The 20115-nt window shown below is 38.5% G+C and overlaps 1 protein-coding gene across 25 annotated transcripts in view; it reads right to left on the bottom strand.

Annotated features, from left to right (window-relative positions):
* Window positions 1-20115, bottom strand: part of PDE4D (phosphodiesterase 4D) — a 1371041-nt gene that overhangs the window by 374949 nt on the left and 975977 nt on the right. Inside the window, exon 1 of one of the 25 annotated variants that reach the window (XM_023625258.2) lies at window positions 9168-9621. Within the exon in view, the coding sequence (XP_023481026.1) occupies window positions 9168-9292 (125 nt within the window). The 5' untranslated portion in view covers window positions 9293-9621. 25 annotated transcript variants of the gene reach the window in all.

Raw genomic sequence — 20115 nt, 5'->3', positions numbered from 1 at the left:
TCATCTTACTCTGGATACCAGTATACATTGTTCAGAAATAACAGCACAAACAGGAGCATATATTTTCAGTCATGGTGGCAGGAACAAGAAGGACAATTGCAAATTTAGGAAAATTGTATATCCATCATAAGGCAAGTTGAATAGTTTTTAATGTTCAACAGACTTTGAGACTTCTGTAGCTAAACATATATATCATTTTTTTCTAACTTTTTCCTGGATTAAAAATCAATGACTAAATGCCACATATTTACGGTAATCCCTCACAAATTATAATAAGCTGAGCCTTCGTGTTTTGGGAGCTGGTTTACTGTGAATTCTCATACAATCATAAGCTTGGATTCCAAGACATTTTAGGGGAATTTTAAATGTTTTAATCATGCAAATTAGGAAATTCATCATTTTCTGACTCAAACATTATTCAGAAAGAAATACGACAAAGACAAAACTTGTATTTTTATACTTGGGGTCAACTATAAAACTTTGGAACTGAGCATCTACCACCCAAAGGGTTTTGGTGTAATTTATTAGAATTGCAGAAAAGTAAATACCACCATAGCAACGAAAACCAACAAACACAGACAAAGTCCTTCTTAGTGAATGATATGGTAACCAATGATGTGCAGACCAGTTAAGAGGCTCTTATAGGAGATAACATTAATGGGGAATACTAGTTAAGACAGAATGGACGTGACTGCTATAAGAATTTAACATCAGATGAAAGAGAACTTGGTGATGAGGGAGGGAACTGAGATAAAGGGAGGTAACTAAGGTGACCCCCATGTTTCTAGTTTTTATAACTGGGTAGTAATCAATTAGGCCTTCTAATTAAGGAATAGAAGAAAATGAACAGATTTTAAGAGTAAGACAATGAGTTCAATTTTGGCCATGAGAACACCCTGATAAAAATTTCAGACACTGAGTATGACACAAGTTTAAATAGGAAGAGTGGTCAGGGCTTGAGGTACAAGTTTGGAAGGTGCAGGAATGAATTTGATATGTTTCTCCAAAAGGAACACATTTACTTACTGTTTCTGATTACTTTCTCATTCCTATTAGAAAAATGAATTTCACAAGAATTGATTGAATGCCTGTTATGCACCAGGCCCTGTACAAAGCACTAGACAGCAAAACACAGGCTTCGACCCTGTTCCCTTGTTCCCATAACTGAATGTGGAAGGAGGCTCTTAGGCCAACAAATATAAAAAGATGTGATTATAAATGGGAGAATTGCTAACAAGAGGCTAATGGTGCAATAAGACTATATAAACAGGTACCTAACATAGTCTAGGCATCTGGGAAATGTTTCCCTGGGGATAATGAGGCCTAAAGGATGAGTAACACCATGTACTACCGAGAACCACATACACGAAGCCCTGACCATCTTTCGAAATTCAGAACACATTCCATCTTGTCTGGGAAGCTGATTATCTTTCCCCTGGACACCTACAACTTCCTGCTCATCAAACTTCTCTGTAGAGTACCACTCTTTATTACTACTGGCAAAACTATCATCTTTGCTGGAGCAGCCTTCCTTCCTCTTAGGGCGGTAGAAAACAGGGTGTTATGGATCAAGTCCAAAGTTATCACTCTTGTTTCAATGGTTGTCAGTAGATTGACTGTCCACCACTCCTTTTTGTCTTTGCGTCTTTCAGACCTTCTGTATTAATACATAACCTGTTTATAGCAAGGTGCTATTCTAAGGCTAGAATACTTTGTCAGAATTCACTACTTCACTTATCACAGTTCACAAAGTAAAATAAAAGGTAATAATAGAAGCTTTCCCTTTGTAGCAAGTTCATAATCTCATCCAATGCAAGAGCAAAGCCACAAAAAAAACAAAAAAAAAATTCTTCCAAGGGTGGTTAAGCAATTTAATGTCTCTAATTGGATGTAGAAATGGGACTAACACATGAAGGTCATCGTGACGGTATAGAGTCTACTGTTTGTCACTGGCAGTAAACACTCTAAGTATTCTAAATAGTCTCATTCCACTCCTTTTGACAAAGGAAAGGCTGTATGATTAGGTGATGGGTGAATGCTGAACTGAAGCAGAAGGACAAAGGTTAATATTTATGACTGTTTTTATTAATCCTTAGCAGTTGGCAATAAATTGGAAAATTAACCTTTTTTTGACTTCAGTTAGAAAACATTACCTACCGTTTATTTCTATGTTTTAAAATCCTCAGTGATAAATAAGACACTAAGAAAATGTTCTTAAATTACATTTCCAACGAATAAATTAAATTAAATAATCATTTAATGTTTCTCTCCAAAAGGAAAGGACTAATTATTTGGTCAATTCACTTTTAAAAAGGAGCACTGTCTCTGCCTACCTTCTCCGCTTTATTTTTGCCACCCTCTTCCCTCTCTCATTATATTTCAGACAGCTTATCCTTTGAGTTTCATTAACATTCCCATCAGGACTTTATTCACAGGGCTCTTTACGGACCATGTTACTCATCTTCAGGCCTCACCATCCCGAGGGAAACATTTTCCAAATGCCCAGACTATGTTAGGTTCCTAGTTCTATACTCTTCTCCAAGTTCCAAGTTCTCACACTTGTAATCACATATTTCTGTGTTTCGTAAGTGTAACAAAATTATCCCTGTCCACATTTTACACGGCTTGCTTCTACTAGGCTAGGGTTTCAGTCTTTTCCATTCCAATGCATGTTGCATGCCACTGCCAAATTATTCTTCTAAAACAGCTGTTTCCATCACGCCATTCTTAAAGAAGAGGAAATATAGAAAAGATATAAATAATTGGGGTTCATTATGATAATGCTATGACAGTCGTATCAGAAGAGGAACAAGTGCTCACCAAAGGAGAAACTTCCATTTGGAAACAGGGAATTAGGAAAGGTTTAATGAAAAAGATCTGCAGGATGAGCTGGGGTTCATCACAAAATGGGGAGAGAAAGGAACTCCAGGCAAAAAATAGATATAGTTAGTAGTTCTTTACACCTAAAATGCAGAGAACAGTGGATGATAAGGGAAATTCACAAGGATAGGAAGTTGGGGGGCTGTAGCTCAAGATCATTTGGAATTTAGACCTTTTGTAGGCAATCAAAAGTTACTGCTGTAAGCAAAGAAGTATCATGATGAAAGTTTAGAAAATTAATCTGTGGATGACAGGAAGAGGATGACAGTAAAATAAAGACCCCAAGTATGAGACTAGCAGTCTTTCAGGCAAAAGTGCACGAGGGCTTGACTTAGGATGCTGTCCTAGGGATGGCAACAAAGGAAGGAGGAAGAATGCACTTGACACCAGATGGCAACAGAGTGGTTAGGCTGAGGGAGAGGAAGCAATTAGGATGACTTCTTGGTCTGTGCCAAGGATCACTGAGGAAATGGAGGATAGTGAGGGTCCCTGGGTCATTTTACTTTCAAATATATTGAGTTTGAGTTTTCTGGAGGACACTTGGATAATCAACAGTTGGATATACTGTTCTTGAATTGAGGAGAGAAGGAAGAGCTGGAAATACACTTTCTAGCTTGAACTGTTACTGCAAGCATTTTCACCTAGGGGTGTGTGTGGGGGGACGGGGGTGGTTAGAAGAAATCCTGAGGATAATTAGAAGTTTTATTTAGTGAAAAGAGGGGCCTCTCATCAAAGAAGGCACTCCCTTTTCCCCCAGAGATTTCCCCTGAAGAAATTTGCTCTTTGCTATTAGGATGAGCTGGTTACAATGAAAACACACACTTGTGGCTCACACGTTCACCATCAATGGGCCCATGCATGTAGGCATGGGGACAGGTGACAAGGCCTAGCAGAGCCTCATTACACCAGGCCAATGGTATGCCCACTTAATATTCTTTATCTTCTGTGTAATTTTACCTAGTACTTTTCACTTCACCTTGAAAAGCAGATCAATGTACAGCACCCAGCCTGGAGCTACCACAATGTACAACATCCTGTATTCAACTTTCCATAGTGAAATCTCAGTAGTACCTCTACCGAAAGAATGCTAGGTCCTGATGATGCAATAAAGCCGCCAATTCAGACAAATCAGAAGATAGGACAGTTCAAATCACTGAACATTTTAGATCATTTTAAACGTGTGGCAGTTGTCTATTTTTAACCAGGCTAAGAAACTGTTACCTAGCGGTTATCATGAGAAAGATAAGAGGAAGTGTTTTCATGATTACATAAAAAATATCAATTGTCTGGATATAAATAAAGGCCTTCAAAGTCCTCTCCAAAGCAATTTGTTTACTTAAGGGTTTCTCAGTCTCGGCGCTATTGATAATTTGGGTCAAATAATTCTTCATTGCAGGGGCTGTCCTGTGTATTATAGGATGTTTAACAACATCCCTGTCCTCTACCTACTTGATACCATTAGCTACCCCACAACTTGTGAAAATCAAAAATGCCCCTACATAATGTCAAATGTCCAAAGGAGGCAAAGTTGCCCCGGTTGAGAACCACTTGTTACACTGATAATTGATTTAATACCCACTTTAAAAAGAAAGACTGTACAAAAGCAGCTATTAGCCTATGCCCTGTTTGAAGGATTATAGATTCCAAATTAAAAAGGTTCTATTTGATGAAGATTTACTGTTCACAATGTGTAACTGTTTTCCTTTGGGATAGAAAGTGGGAAGTATTCTTTTATACGCCACAATGCCTCACTCCTGCAGGTTAAGACTCATTGATGGAATACATTTTTATGAACATGAGGTCATCGATTTTTCAGGAATCATAACTCAATTCCTGTTTCTCTCTACAGTCATTACTAGCAAATCATTTCTGTGGATACAACTTGCTATGCTGTGCACTGAACTGTGTCACCCCAAAATTCATATGTCGAAGCCCTAACACTCAGTACCTCAGCACATGACTGCATCTGAGATGAGGCCTTTAAAGAGGTGACCAGCGAGGCCATCAGAATGGGGTCTCACCCAATCTGACTGCTGTTCTTATCGGACAAGGAACTCTGGACACACAGAGACACCAGGAATGCACACAAAAGGGAAAGACCATGTGAGGACACAGGGAGAAGGCAGCCATCTACAACCCAAGAAGAGAGGACTCTGGAGAAGTCAAACCTTCGACATCTTGATATTGGACTTCCAGCCTTCAGAATTGTGAGAAATAAATTTCTATCGTGTAAGCCACCCAGCCTGAAGTCTTTTGTTATGGCAGCCCTAGCAAACTAATACCGTCATGTGCTGCATAACAACATTTCAGTCAACAACAGACCACATATACGTCAGTGGTCCCATAAGATTAGTACCACAGAGCCTGGGTGTGTAGTAGGCTGTCCCCTCTAGGCTTGTGTAAGCACATTCTATGTTCACATAATGACGAAGTCACCTAATGACGCATCTCTGAGAACGCATTCTGTTGTTAAGTGACACATGACTGTATACCATTTGAGTAAATGAATAGCTTGATAACTGGTCAAGAAAGCTAAATGGGCAACTTTGTAATTTTTCCCCAAGGAGAACACAGGCTGATTAACACACAGCCAGACTCATTGAATTCGACTCTGTCTTCTAGCTCCTTGTACCCTGCTTTTTTCTGCTCCCAGAGATAACAGGGAGAATAAGCCTGCCTAAAGGATTTAGGAAACAAGAGGCCAGAGAGTATATGAGAGAAGCAGGTGGGAACAAAAAGGGGCCCAGAGCAGGGCACAGGCCCTGAAGCCACCAGTCAGAGACACAGGGTCCAGCCACTGACACGTCCAGGCAGAGGGGTTGGGGGAGACTGTGCTTGACTGGGAAACGAAGTGTTCTAGAACTCAGATGTTTTACACAACCTTGGGGTGCTGGCGAGACCTGCCTCACTTCTTTCACTGCTCCTTGTTTTTGCTGTCTATTTTGATAAAGATTTTTGTGAGTTTTACGTTACAGCAGGACAAACAGAACTGGGGCTTACATTTCACAATTTTTGTAACTGATTTGATGAACTTTGGTGCTTATATCACATTTCTTATAGCTGCAATATTTTTTCCCTCAAGGAACTCCCCACTGTCCCCTCCCACATTGACTTTTTCTCCTCCTTTCTACTACATGATACTTTCTATATATACTTATGAATACAGAAATGAACTTCAGGTTCTACTTTGCTGACCTGGAGGTGACAAAAGCCGTGATCCCCAATTACTTAAGCCAGTGGTCTAAAGTCAGTGCTGTACGCAGCTTCTATAGGGAAACAAGGAAGGGGAGCTCAGCTGACACAGGAAAACAGCAGAGGCAAAGTCTTGCCAAAGACTCCATGCGGTGGCACCCAGGGAAGTGATATATACGCCTATGCCAAGATGGGTAACATGCACTTTCTAATCATTTATTTATTATACAAACATTGTCTGATCTGTGCTGGGCACTGAGGCTGTAACAACGAACAAAATACGATCCACACATTCAAAAACCCTGCATCCTAATGGGGTGAGGAAGGCATGGAAGAGCCAGATTAAATCTGATGACTCAATCTCTATGTATTTAAAATTGAGACATTGAAGTTTTATAAATTAAAAGAAAATTATATTTCTTGCAAGAGTAAAAATAGAGCTCTCAAGTTCGTGGAGTCTACAAAAAATTAAAAGAAGAAAAATTTAAATCACAAATATAGAAAATCATCAGGATCACAGATGGTAGGACTGTCATTCTCTTCAACATTGAGCTTAATTAAGATCTAGTAGTGTTAACTGCTTTGTTAATGTCTTCATCGCTGCTCTTGAAATAAGGATTCAGAACTGTTCAATGACCATGTGGGCACACTTCTAACATAACTAATTTTCAATTTGGAAATTATTTCCCTGTGTTCCAAGACAACATGCTGTTCTTTCAATAAGTCATTATTTTACAAGGATATAAATGGATTTCAACTGAGCTATATTTTGCATATATGATTAGGTTTCCTTCTTCATTCTCCCCATGTAGTAAAAAGCCAGATTTCTTTTTATCACCTCAATCTTATGCTGCATCGGACAGGTTAAAGCATCACACAGAGGCCCTCTTCTTTAGATGCCTTTCTTCTCTTCTCCCTCTCTCCCTTCTTCCTCCATCCCCCCTCCCTTCCTTCCTTTCTTTCCACTTCCTTCCTTTTTTCCTTCTTTCCATCCTTCCTTCCTTTTACTAATTAGGAAAGCAATATCCTTTCTGCCAAATAGCACAACTGTGACTACATGAAAATAAGCATAAACATGCTGTTTTAGACAAATCTTAGATGAGTTCCAGCAAGCATTCCTGAAAACGTAACCATTTAACTTGGGGTAGATTTTAGTGAATCTAGGATGATGATCCACCACGATTCCAGGTTTATTTTTTTCTCAGCAGACTAAAAAATCGCAACGTTACAAAATGAGTTACAAAATAAGAAGACATTCTCTGTGATTTGGATCTTCCTTCATTCATTCATTCACCCTCTTCAACTACTGTTTTCATTGCACGTTTGTTGTCATATTTACACTTCCGTGGGGTAAAAGCTCTAGATATAATGGTCACGCATCTTTTGCACAAAAGGCCGTTTATTTGATTTACTTGCTACAAACAATGCACTACACTAAAAGAAAAGTTGGACCTGACATTTTTATAAATTCAAGGTCTATGCTACAAAATACTGGTTAGCGTCAAATGCTTTGCAAGAATATTTGCTTGCAAAATACATCATGTTGCCCAATGTAGAAACTGACTAGGGGTAAACCTGAACTTGCCTGGGTATAACACAGGATGCTAAGAGCCCAGACTACACGCATATATACATCAGTTTACATCAACACACAATTCCGTTGACTCATACAGAAAGTTGATTACTTGTAAGCAGAACAAAATAAAGTAACATGAATAGGGACATAGCATTTACACGTGGATTTGGCAACTTGTATGGGTTTGTGGCATCAACCACTAATTATAGAAGGGAGTGAGGTGACTGACAGCGAATGAGCCATGTTGTGTGTCTCGGGACACATTTTCGTCAATGTACCTTAAAATAGTTGCTAGTTGCTGCTAGCCTTTTCTAAATTCTAATGGTGCTAGTATTGGATAGAAAAGCCTTGAGACACTGAGAAAAAGAAGAAAATACTTCTCCTCACAAAAATTAGAAATGCTCACTCCCGTCAAATCAAAAAGACCTTTTTTTCAGTTGGAAAATTAACCCCAAGGCATTGTTGAAGGTTTGGAAACTTTTTTTTTAAAATCACTCAAATGTCTGAATGTTACTCCATGTTGATAACAAGGTCAAACCTGACAAAAAGTATGCTTATAGGTGAGTTCGTGTGTGTGTGATTAGAAAATGACAAGCAGAAGAGCAAGAGGATAAGAAATCTTCAAGTAAAATACTTTGCTTTTAGAATTTTGGCTTTTTATTCCAAAAATTCATAAAATTAGGAAGAATTGGTGTTTTCACAGAGAGAATGGAACATCCTTATAAATGCTTCTGAAGTTCATTGTGAAAGGCTGAATAAAATGACTTTGTATAAAACCAAAACAGAGGGATGATTTTTTTGGACCCATTAGTCAAACTCATTGTCCCTCTTCTGACACTGCATCAAAAAAGCAGGAAGATAGAAAAGGTCTACTCAGCGGCCATCATCTTTCCCACTCTCTTGCCTTGTAATGAAAACACTGAAGTCAACTTTGAAATTCCTAATTATACAGCCTGAGTTTGCCTGGGTGTGCATGCGTGTGTGTGATGTGGGGGCGTGTGGAGACTGAGTTAGCAGAATTCTGGAACATTGATCTGAAATGACATCTTCTTTACAGGAAAAATATCTAACCTCATGCTGGCCTCCACAGTGACCACATGAAAATTAAGGCTTTTTGTAGAATTTTAATGTGCTTTTTGCATTTGGCATTAAGGAATGTTATCTGTCAATTATAAGATATGGGTATCTGGTAATAAGAGCCATTAATAAATATATCCATTATTTGGCTAAATCTTCTTTCAAATATTCATCATGGGTGATTCTGATGGTAGCACAAACACTAGCAATTCTCTCAAATTCTTAAAATCGACAGACCCTGAAACTGGATCATCTACCTAAGCTGAGAATATTTTCCAGCTTTCCTCTTTGGTTAATTGTTTTCTAACTATCCAGTATGCTGAATTTAAAAACTAACCTCTCACCTCAACCCTCTCAGCTCAGCAAAGCTTCATAGCTGTTCCCAAAGGGTAACAAAACACGTTTTCACTGACAAACAAGTAGAAGAAAGGAAAACAGTTACCGTCTCCTCTGTGGCTTAATATCAATAGGCTTGTTGATTGCATAAGGCGATCCGTGAACATAAGCGCTTCGGAATCTAGTCACCTTCCCCAGCGTTAGGTACTCACAGCTGGTTGGCAAACTCATTTTATCCAAAAGGCAGGCAGTAAAACCAAATCTTAGTAGTCAGACCAGCATTCCTGGGAACGCTGGAAAGAACGTGTCAGATAATGGATTTCAAACATATGCTGCTCGCTGGTCGCCGGGTGCTTGCTTTTCGTCAAAAGTAAACGCGTGTTTCTCAGAGGCGACATGCGCTACCCTGTTTTCTGCTCATGGATACGGGAAGCCTGTTGCTTATTCCTAACCAGAGCCTGCTTTGACCGATTATTGGCTGAGCAGATAAAGTAGAAATTCTGTAGCTCCACCAAACCTTTTTCCACTCAGACCAAATCTCTGAGTCGGCAGCAAGGTTTAATCTATTTTTGTCTAATGTCTAAAAGAACCTCAACCTAATGTAGCGTTGGTTGGGAGATCAGAGTTATTTACCTCAACACCAAGCAGGCATCTGATGGGAAGGAAATAATCGATTACTTGGTATATTTTCAAAAGGGAAAAACTGTTTGCTAAACTGATTATAGACACTTAGAAAATGAGATGGGCACACAGAAATGATTATGGGTGATTTTCCGATTTTCTGGTCAAAAAATTGTGAGTTCTCATTCATAAATTACTGTTCACAATAGAACTGAACTCAGCCTCTCAGGAACATAAAAATTGTATGCAAAGGCCTTTCTATACCAACGCTCTGACTTTGATACTGATTTTCTTCTTTACTAGAAACATTCTCTCTGAAATGCACCTCTGTCTGCTCTTCGGACGAAGATCTATCGAAAAATTGATAGGAAATTCCTTACTAATTGTTTGTAAACCAAGTTATCATAACTCTTGAAAGACAAATGGCAGAAATTGTCAATTATACCAAATAATTCTACCTAAGGCATCAGAGTCTCGGAGAAAAGTTACAGCTTTAATTAGCCCATAGTTTTTACTATTTACTCCATTTCCTAATATTAGAGCAAGAAAACAACTGTGGCCCTTGTGTGTAGCCTAAAGATAGGAGGAGTTCAGAGTATTGTGTGGGGTTATTTTTATATTTGCAAAATGATTTCTTATCCAGGATTTGAATCAACACAACTTATTTATTTAAGAGTCCTGGGACCTAGGCGAGCACAAAATGTGTTGAGAGAAAGCTATTTTTTATTCTGTAGTGCCCAAATTCAGACACTGGTGGAGTTTAAACAAGACATCATTTAAATTCAGAAATTTTTTAAGTTGAAAGGGAAGATAATTTTCCATTTGACAATAAGCATTTCTATCCAATGATTTTCTCTTTTATACTTTTTTATTCCAAAATGATACATGCTCATTTTAACATGTCAAATGACACAGAGGTGTATAAATAAAAATGCTTATTGTCCTTTCCTTCCCATTAATCTCACTCTTTTTCTTTATGCTAATTCTGCCAATGTATATATAGCCATATACATATATGCACACAAATAATATATACACAAACACACACACTGACACATGTACAGGGCTGCTTCTTTTTTGTGTAAAATGGACTTATACTATACATAATCCTTTATAAATATTTTTGTACTTATAAAAAATCTTGAACAATTTTTCAGTTAACGCACAGAGATCTAGTTAGGTTTTTTTCCTTAAAAATGCTAACATTCTTTTTTTTTTTCCTGAAGATTGGCACTGTGCTAACATCTGTTGCCAATCATCTTCTTTTTTTTTTTTCTACCCAAAGCCCCAGTACCTAGTTGTATATCCCAGTTGTGAGTCATTGTAGCTCTGCTATGTGGGACATCACCACAGCACGGCTCGATGAGCAGTGTATAGGTCCACACCCAGGATCATAACCAGCAAACCCCTGGCTACTGAAGTGGAGCATGTGAACTTAAACTCTCGGCCATGGGGCTGGCTGGCCCTGAGATCTAATTTTAACAGTTACATAAGATTCCATAGAATGGACGTACCATTATTTATTCAGTCAATCCTTTATTGACAGACATATAATTTCCTATTTCTAGAAACAATAAACACATTTGTTAATATAGTCTTACTGGTTGGTGCTTTTATGTCTGAAAGTGGGTTGCTAGATCACAAATTGTGTGCATTTTTCCCTTTAAAAGGCTACGGCAGTTCACACTCATCCAAGTCATGGAGAAAGATGCCCATTTTCCCACACTCTTGACAACGCTTTCTACGGATGTTCAAGTCTGTTTCTTTATAGCCTAAAAATCAGGTGGCCAGCTCTCTGAAATGCCGATGACTGCATACAGTTCTTGCTAAAATGAAACTGTTATGAACGTTCCTGCAAAGGTAAGGGCAGGCTCCTCGAACTGAAATACACTAGGCAGAAGTCTGGAATCTCATCAAAATGAGAGAACAGCCAAGCAAAGCATAGTTAGACAGAAGTTTTTGCTTCATTTGCATAATTAAGGGAAGCTAAAATATGGAGGGACTCCCCGCTATGTTTCTACTCTTCAGTACACTTTTCTTAATCAGGATAACATTTCATAATTTGGGGAAATGTCACATAATTTTACAACATGGAGATAGTGCCTAATGACTAATTGTGATGTACGACTGTGTATAATTTATAGTTTTTGAGTTTAAGAGGCCCTTTCGAGCTGCTGCTCCATCTCAGAGACCAAAGAACAAATGCACAGTATTTTTATCTGTAAGCTAATTTCGGGGTCTTTGACAAGTACTAGAGGATGAGAGCTGCTTCACATAAGAATTTCCTAAAAGGGGGAAAAAAACAACTGAAGAATAAGACGTAAACCTTTATGAGAGGGAACTATGTGTCCTCCGATGGATAAAATTCCTTGGTTTTCTTAGCAGGAACATTTTTGCTGGTACTTGGCCAATGATTTACCACAAGCCCGGCAGGGTCTCCTGGGGATTACTGGTACTTAGATCAGGAGGAGAAGGGATAATGGCTAAAATCCAACCTGCTAAGAATCTAGAATCTGTGAGAACACTGGCCAATGGGCGGGGAGTGGCCTCTGAAGAAAAATTGAACCTATTTTCCACAATTCCCTTTCTCTGAGGCTGGGCAGAGGTAGTTGGGGGCTTCACCTTTGGGAAAATTAAAATACTGCAGAGCTTAATTTTTTCTACAAAACACAATTGGAACCATAGTCTGTAATAGGTGTACAGGAAAATAGGGCTCAGTTCTCACTAAGGAATAACCAGGCTCGTTTTCCTGGTTTTTGCATACTGAGATTCCTGTGGCGGAAGAGTACGGAGTCTAGCACAAATCTCACTCATCACCCCCATGATTCTGAGGCTCTTGAGAACATTGAAACAAAGGCAGAAATCACATTAGGTTCTCTAGAACATCAACTTTCTTCAGAATACTAGAGGTTGTGATGCTGGTAACGTCCTTAAACAGCAATGAAAAGCAAGTGCTAGCAAGTAACAATTTGAAGCCACAGGACTTATCTTCTAATAACTCCAATATTTATTAAAGAGTTTCTTTCAGTGGTTAGCTCTACCCTGGCCTGAGTTTGGCAATCTGAAAAGCTGGAGGAACTCTTTCATGACAGGAGGATATCATCTGTTCATGACCACATCAGAGCACACGAATAGACTGAATCATTTCCCCTTGCTTGTGGCTTGGAAGGACTCCCCCCATCCCCAGACCATGTGTTCTCTGCCACACCCAGACTGGAGAGCAACACCGTTGGGTTCAAATCTGTCCTCAGCTCCCCAGGCTCTTCTCACTTCTGACCTACTCACTTCCTGGTGAATGGATCCAATCCAGCAGCTTCAATTCCCATTATGTGCTGAACAACTCTCACATCTTTTTCCAGAGTCAATACCTTTCTGCTGTTATAATCAGCTGCTCATGAGAAAATTCCATAAGTATAAATACTCATTATTGCTTCTCCAAATCTATCTGTGTACCCTACTTCTTCTAGGGTCTTCAAAGATGACCTATGAACTAGTAACAGATAATAGAGAAAGTCATGATAGATTTAATCAGATTGAATACATCTAGAGAGGAAACAAAATGTAAAGGAGTCATCTGCATGGAGATGGATTAGGCAGGTAAATACTGACCTGGATATTCTCCTAAATTTACATGACACAAAAGTTATCCCCTGGCATTCAAATACACATAGCAGTGACATATCATTGCCTCTAGATCCCTGGGTTCATTCAGCAAAATGCAGGAGATATTTGTAATTGAGCAAGAGATCAAGAATGAGAATGTTGATTTTGGAGCCAAGTGACTTTGGTTCACAACTCTGCACTGCCAAAAATAGGTTAGGTAACCTGGAAAGAAATGACACCTGTCTAGTATCAGTTTCCAGGACACTTCAGCTTTATCCATGCATTCAACAAATATTTATCAAGTTACTATTCTAGGAGTTGGGAATCCAGGAGCAAACAAAACAGATAAATGTTCCTGCCTTCATGGAACTGACATTCCAGTAGAGATAGGTAGATGGATAGATGGACATATAAGCAAGTAAAATATATAAGATAAGAGAGGTGAAAATTGATATGGAGAAAAATACAGCATGGAAGGGACACAAGGAGTTCAGAGATAGAAATGAGGAGGGTCATTGCCTCACTGTCATGGAGCCCCTGGGGTAGAGTCTGGGGGTGTGAGATGACTGCAGGGCTGGTCTACCTGTGGTGACTAACTCAAAAGGGGATAAAGGGAAAAGGAGAGTGTATAGAGGCGAGGAGGCAGGTGCAAGCCTGGGCAGAGCTTAGTATAGCTTTATTGAATGAATAAGTAAGTGAGTGAATTAACAAATGCCTTCAACAGATATTAGCTGCAATCCTGAGAGAGAACAAATCCATCATCCAAGAAAAAAAAAATCCAATGACGCTAACATGACCCGGAATGTAACCGTTATTAAGATTCTACAAGTCCCTAAACTTACACATTCCTCTTAATTCATGGAAGAAATCCATTTTTTTCTGTCATGATTCATTCCTTTGCTGATGGCCCATCACTGTGTTAGTCACTAGATAATTTAATACAAGCAACTGTGATTTAGCAATTGCTTAGAATTTTCCTGTTAAATTTGATGAATTAATCTCAAATCCAGGTAACACAGAATGTAGAGACAATTACAGAAAACATAAAGAGGTAATAAATTAAGAGTAAATCAGTTACAAGCAGCATAGGCCCTTATTCACTACCTTAATTATTTAGCAACAGAAGCTGGTGTGAAAATTTTATAACAGAGTTATCTTCTCTTATTCTCTTCAGACAAATAATCAGTTACAAATGCATGGATTAGTCACTACCAATAACAATTCTAGCTAATATCTACTGAGCATTTAATTGGTGTCATCAGGCACTATGCTATGAAATTTTCATGTAGTAAGTTCTGATAATTGAAAGATTTATCAGAAGCAATTGGAAATGTAGTTTTCTCCTAACATATGAGTGCTCTCCAGGAAGAAGCAAGCATCTGGTTCAGCTCGAGCCCCTCTGGTACCAGGAACCCTCCACTTCAGGGGTAGCATGCTCATCTCTGAGCAAAGCCAAATGCTGTAAAGTTCTTTCTACCAAACTAAGGTTCACCTTTCTACAAGTACTGTCTCCTGACACTAGATCTGGAGTCACTGGAAAACAAGCCCGACTCTTCTTTATTAGGACAGCTCTGCAACCATCTAGAGAGAGCTTTCACATTCTCCCTTTTCCAGGCCACAGAGTCTCAGTGCTTTTGATTGTTGCTAATGTGTCATGATTCCAGATACTTCGCCATCCTGGCAACATGCTTCTGAACTTATTCATCTTTGTTGACACCCCTCAAAGTGTGGTGTCTGAAATTAACCCAGCACTCCAGGGGTGCTATAACTATGGCAGGGTAGAGAGACACAGCCACCTCCATTTCTCTGTTATTATAAATCTATGAATGAAGCTTAAGACAGAATTCTGCTCTAATTCCTAATTCATGTACCTTCTCCCTTAGGATTCCACAATCCAATTCAGATTAATTGTGAATTTGACACTGTAGTCATTTTTATCAGCAAACATAAATGTTGATCCTGACTTTGTCTTCTAGTGTATTCACTGTCACTTTCAAATCCATTTTTCTGTATACTTGATTGGATGAATAATCACCCAGCCAGGCAAACATTTATTCTTTATTCAGTATTCATCTGTGCTGTTCAACTGGTTATAAATCTATTTAACTTCATTTTTGTCCAGTCCATATACCCATTATATCTACTATCACGCCACAAGAGACTTTTTCAAATACTTCAACAAAATAAAAATATACTGTCTCTGTAGCATTTTCCTGATACCACATTGACTTTGTAGTATGATAAATCAATTTAGTTGAGACCAAGGCAGTGTAACTTGAGGGGAACATCAAACAGGGAACACAAATGGGGAAAGAAAATGTGGTTTGCCAACATCAAGTGTACATAACCGATAATTTAGTGACACATGAGCGAGTTAACAGCTTAATACAAAAGCAAGAAGGTCAAATGGGCTGACCAAAAGGATTGCAACACTAGGGTCTTCGAGGTCATTCTTCCTTTATAGACTCCTTGATCAAACAAGAGACTTCGCTCAGTTTGAAAAGTGACACTCAGAGAACAATCACAGGAGGATACACTGTGATGGAGAATGTTTAAATAGTGGTACCATTTTTCCTAGAGATGAGAAGACAGGGATGATTTAATGAAATGGCAGAGGCTTTTTGCAAAGAATAATGATGCCGACTGCGTTGCATCTCTCTTAGGAAATAAGACGTGATTTTAAAGAGAAGCAGAGGAATGGAATACAGCAACATAGGAAGGCTACCCGACAGCACAGGGTTATTAAGCACTGGGTGTTTGTTGCGAAGACTTTCAAAATGTCCTCAAGGGCCCTTCCCTCCACACCCTGCTGCCACAGAGGTTCACACGGGAAGAGCTCAAGCTAAGAATAGACAGTTTACACACCTGAATTAGGTGTGCATAAAAGAAGTCATTGACTTGCACCATCTTGAACATGTGCTATCAGAAGCAACAACCCTTTTTTTTAATCTTTCCCCCAATTTTACAGCATTGAAAATCAATCATCTATTCATTATTCATTTTGTCCTTAGAAAAGCCCAGCAGGGTGGGAAACTCTGAGAGACATGAAAGGAGAATCAAATGGCCCCTACCTTCACAAAGCTGACAGTATCTTTGAGAAAAAAAGACTTACACACAGAACGAATTTGTAGTTAGTATGAGACAGTACATAGTGTGTGGCTCAAACACAAAATATTGTAAAAACTCAGGGAAAACAAAATCAGTATCCACCCTGAAGAAACTCATTCAGTTTACATCGAGACTCCCGCCCTACGTCATTTCAGACACGTAACAGAATCCCTAGGTAAAACTGATGGCATGGTTTCTAAAACATGATGTGACAATCCAAACATTTCCCTTGTGAATTCACACAAAGAAGTAGATAAAGACAGCGAATATTATGCCCAAACACTTACATAATGTTACCTTCAAAGATGGCATATGTTTGTACTTTATTTTTTACTTCCATAAAAGAAATGACAGAATTCCTGAACTGCATGTTCCATTTAGGAAAAAGCATGTAGTTAGTTGTTCTGCTTTCCCATATGGGAAAATCAATAGTATAATTACATGGAGAAAGAGAAGGCTAGGTCATCTGAATTACCAATGTCATTGCTATTATGAACGATAGAGCGCAGTATCTAGAATGTACGTAACATGTGATTAGTTTGTTATCATGGACAATGTTAATAATGGTATGAGCATATTTTATATTATTCCATGAAGTATGTTTTTTAAACCATAAATGGGTATTAGCAGAGCGGATATATTTAGCATTTAACTTTGCTTATGTTTTTGCCCTCATATATTCTAACCTTAGTTAACTGAAAAGGATCCTTTCTTTCTCTTGACCTTTTGGATACAAAGGTGACAGAAAACACGTAATAGGAAAAAATCACAGAATTTAGACTGGGGATGAGAAAAAAAAAAAAAAAAAAAGAGAGTCCAGCCTGGTGGCACAGTGGTTAAGTTTGCATACTCCTTCAGTGGCCTGGCGTTCACAGGTTTGGATCCCAGGCATGGACCTACACACCGCTCATCAAGCCATGCTGTGGCAGCATCCCACGTACAAAATAGAGGAAGACTGGCACAGATGTTAGCTTAGGGCCAATCTTTCTCATCAAAAAAAGGGAGAGAGAGAGAGAGAGAGAAATGAAAAAATATACCACTTTTCTTGGATGGTACAGCAGGGTAACACTGAAGAAGCAATTTTTTCTTAACAAGTGCCTAAGAACTAAACTAGCTGAGATCAAGCAAGAAAGTAGCTAACCTCACACCCTAGTGCCTTTCTTTCATGACACTCTCTTCACACAGAACATACCCTAATTTTAGCAAGTGATCTGAATGCTTAAAGGCTTACAATATCCAAGGTACTTTGTCTTTTTGTTTTGGGGTGTTTATCCTTAGAGCATGGTGAGAAAAACAGGAGAACTCTCCTGGGGATTTTCTAAAGATATCAGAAGCAAACCCAGGGCTTGGCTACAGACCTTTGGCCTTGCTCACAGCTGCAGACAAACTGGAGTATATTATTCATACTTCAACCTAAGGGAAACACTATGGCATGAAAAAAGTGTAGGATGGAGTGGGTGAATTAGTCATCCTTGGACCACGTGCAACCAGCAGGCCTGAGTTTGGCCAACATACTGCCCTTTTTTTTTGAACCAACATTCAAAGTACACAGGAAATCTCACATAAAAGTTGACATCTGGACGTCTTTTGAAAACTTACAAGGTCTAAAACACAGAGCCCCCTCTTCCTACATGGTAAATTGAAACCGGAGCAGAGTATCAGCTATCTCCTTTAGAGGACCAGCATTCTTTAGTTTGACACAGTGCCCACTCAAGTTACCTAACTCAGATACATTTCCTCCTGACTTGAAGATCTGACTTGAAGACATTTTAAGCGAAACTCTGGGTTGGGAAAGCAGTACATCTGCTGTCACCTGGTCAAATTCTAATCAAAACACTCACACTAAGGTAGCATAGGTCCTGGCCTTCTCACCACAACTTACCATTTCCAGGAAATATTTTCAACTCTGTAAAAAGTGCTCTTTACAAAGCTTTACAGTAGCTCTGGAATGACGTCATTTGCATGTATCAGTAACTCTCTACTACATCATGAAAAAAGATGTTTTCACGTACCATTACAGGTATTACATACAGTTATTACATACAGACTTGTATTTAAACCAAGATCAATAAACACAGTCAAGTTTTTGTAAAGAAGAATCATTCTTCATTTTTTCATGTACTCAAGAAACGCTATATCGAGTTTATGCCAGGAAATACTTCCCCAATGGGACTGACATCTATTGTTGGTCTGGTTTATGGTGACATGTCTATAGTTTCTGATAATTCTGTTCCCAACATTGATAGGCCATTAAATTAACCCCATGCCGACTAAACTGCCTGAATATATAGATCCTATTGCAATTTGTGTATAATTGTAAAGACAGTCAATTATATAATGAGAATTTAAGAAGACTGTCTACATGAAAGACTTTGATAATACCAATTGATTTAATCAAATGCATTTGAGTTCTTGCAGACAAAATAACACACTGAACAAATTGTAACTTTTCAGATATTTTCAGACAACATGCACACATAGCTTAAACCCCGTTTACTCAAATGCTTTAAATTTATTGGCAGAAAATTTCATAGTTTGGGATTATGTTGCTTATATATGTGTATGTATATTTATTGACATATTTGCGCAAAGATATTAATCACTTTAGAAAAATATACGATCTCATTGTGCCTCATGACATAATTTATTTTCAACTGCAAGAAATACTAAAGGACAGAAAGTGTGACGCATAGCACACTATGTATGTTTTATAGGAGTCTTTTGTCACTAACTATCTCACGTGGTCATATACAGCTGAGTGTTCACCAAGTGTAAAGGAAGCCCCATTGTTTAAAGATAGAATCTCCAATAACTACATAATTTATCTAGTATTACTCTCCAGTTTAGGTTTCTGATATAACAGAGGCATTTGCTTAAAAGCATAATATGGATTTTCTAAAATTGAAAACAGCTGGAAAATATATTATATGTAATTTATCATTTTATTTACATTTAAGTAATTACTAAGTAAACTGTCTATAAGGTAATGAGAGCGACTTTTCAAGCATATACACCACATGCATATTCAAATTAGTGTTTCCTAAATGACTTATTTCAGTGGATAAATAGAGTTTGCTTGCTAAATGAATAAATGAATGAACACTACTAGGACCGAAGACATTTTTGGCATAACCCATTGGGAATTATCATTACAGGCCATTTCCACTGTGCACAAGAAGAGAGCTTCTTGATTTTACAGTCACTTCCCATTTGACCCCAAATAGCATTAGCTAACTGGATCATCCGCTTCGGCAGACCGAATGCCAAAGGACTTTTGGCAGCTTCATAGAATCAGATCCACCTTCAGCAGATGGAGATCTGTCATCAATGAATCAAAAAAAACCCAACATGTGTAGCACAGGCTCTGAAGCGAAGTTCAGAAAGAGAATCCTCGAAACATTTGAACGATGGCATTATCCCTAGAAGAAGTGGATAGCTTCCCACAGCGTCATTTAGGAAGGCTCAACCTCAATCCGATCATGTGTAAATTCTAGTGGGTTATAGTCAATCTTTCTCCCTCTTTTCACACGTGTTTTAAAAATAGTGAGGCAAACTGTAATTTCCAGAGTCAATGTCAGATGTTAATGCTGTATTTAGACTTTTTGGTGAGGCAGATTTTAATTAATGAGCAAGCAATTAATAAAATGTCACATCAGAAATGATGAAAAGTAGTTATTGTTTTACACATTCCTCTAGTGACTTGGCGTCATCTGCGCAGGTGG

This window comes from Equus caballus, chromosome 21 (genome assembly GCF_041296265.1).
Source record: "Equus caballus isolate H_3958 breed thoroughbred chromosome 21, TB-T2T, whole genome shotgun sequence".
Classification (NCBI taxonomy): Eukaryota; Metazoa; Chordata; class Mammalia; order Perissodactyla; family Equidae; genus Equus; species Equus caballus.
This window is presented reverse-complemented; position numbering and strand designations above follow the sequence as displayed.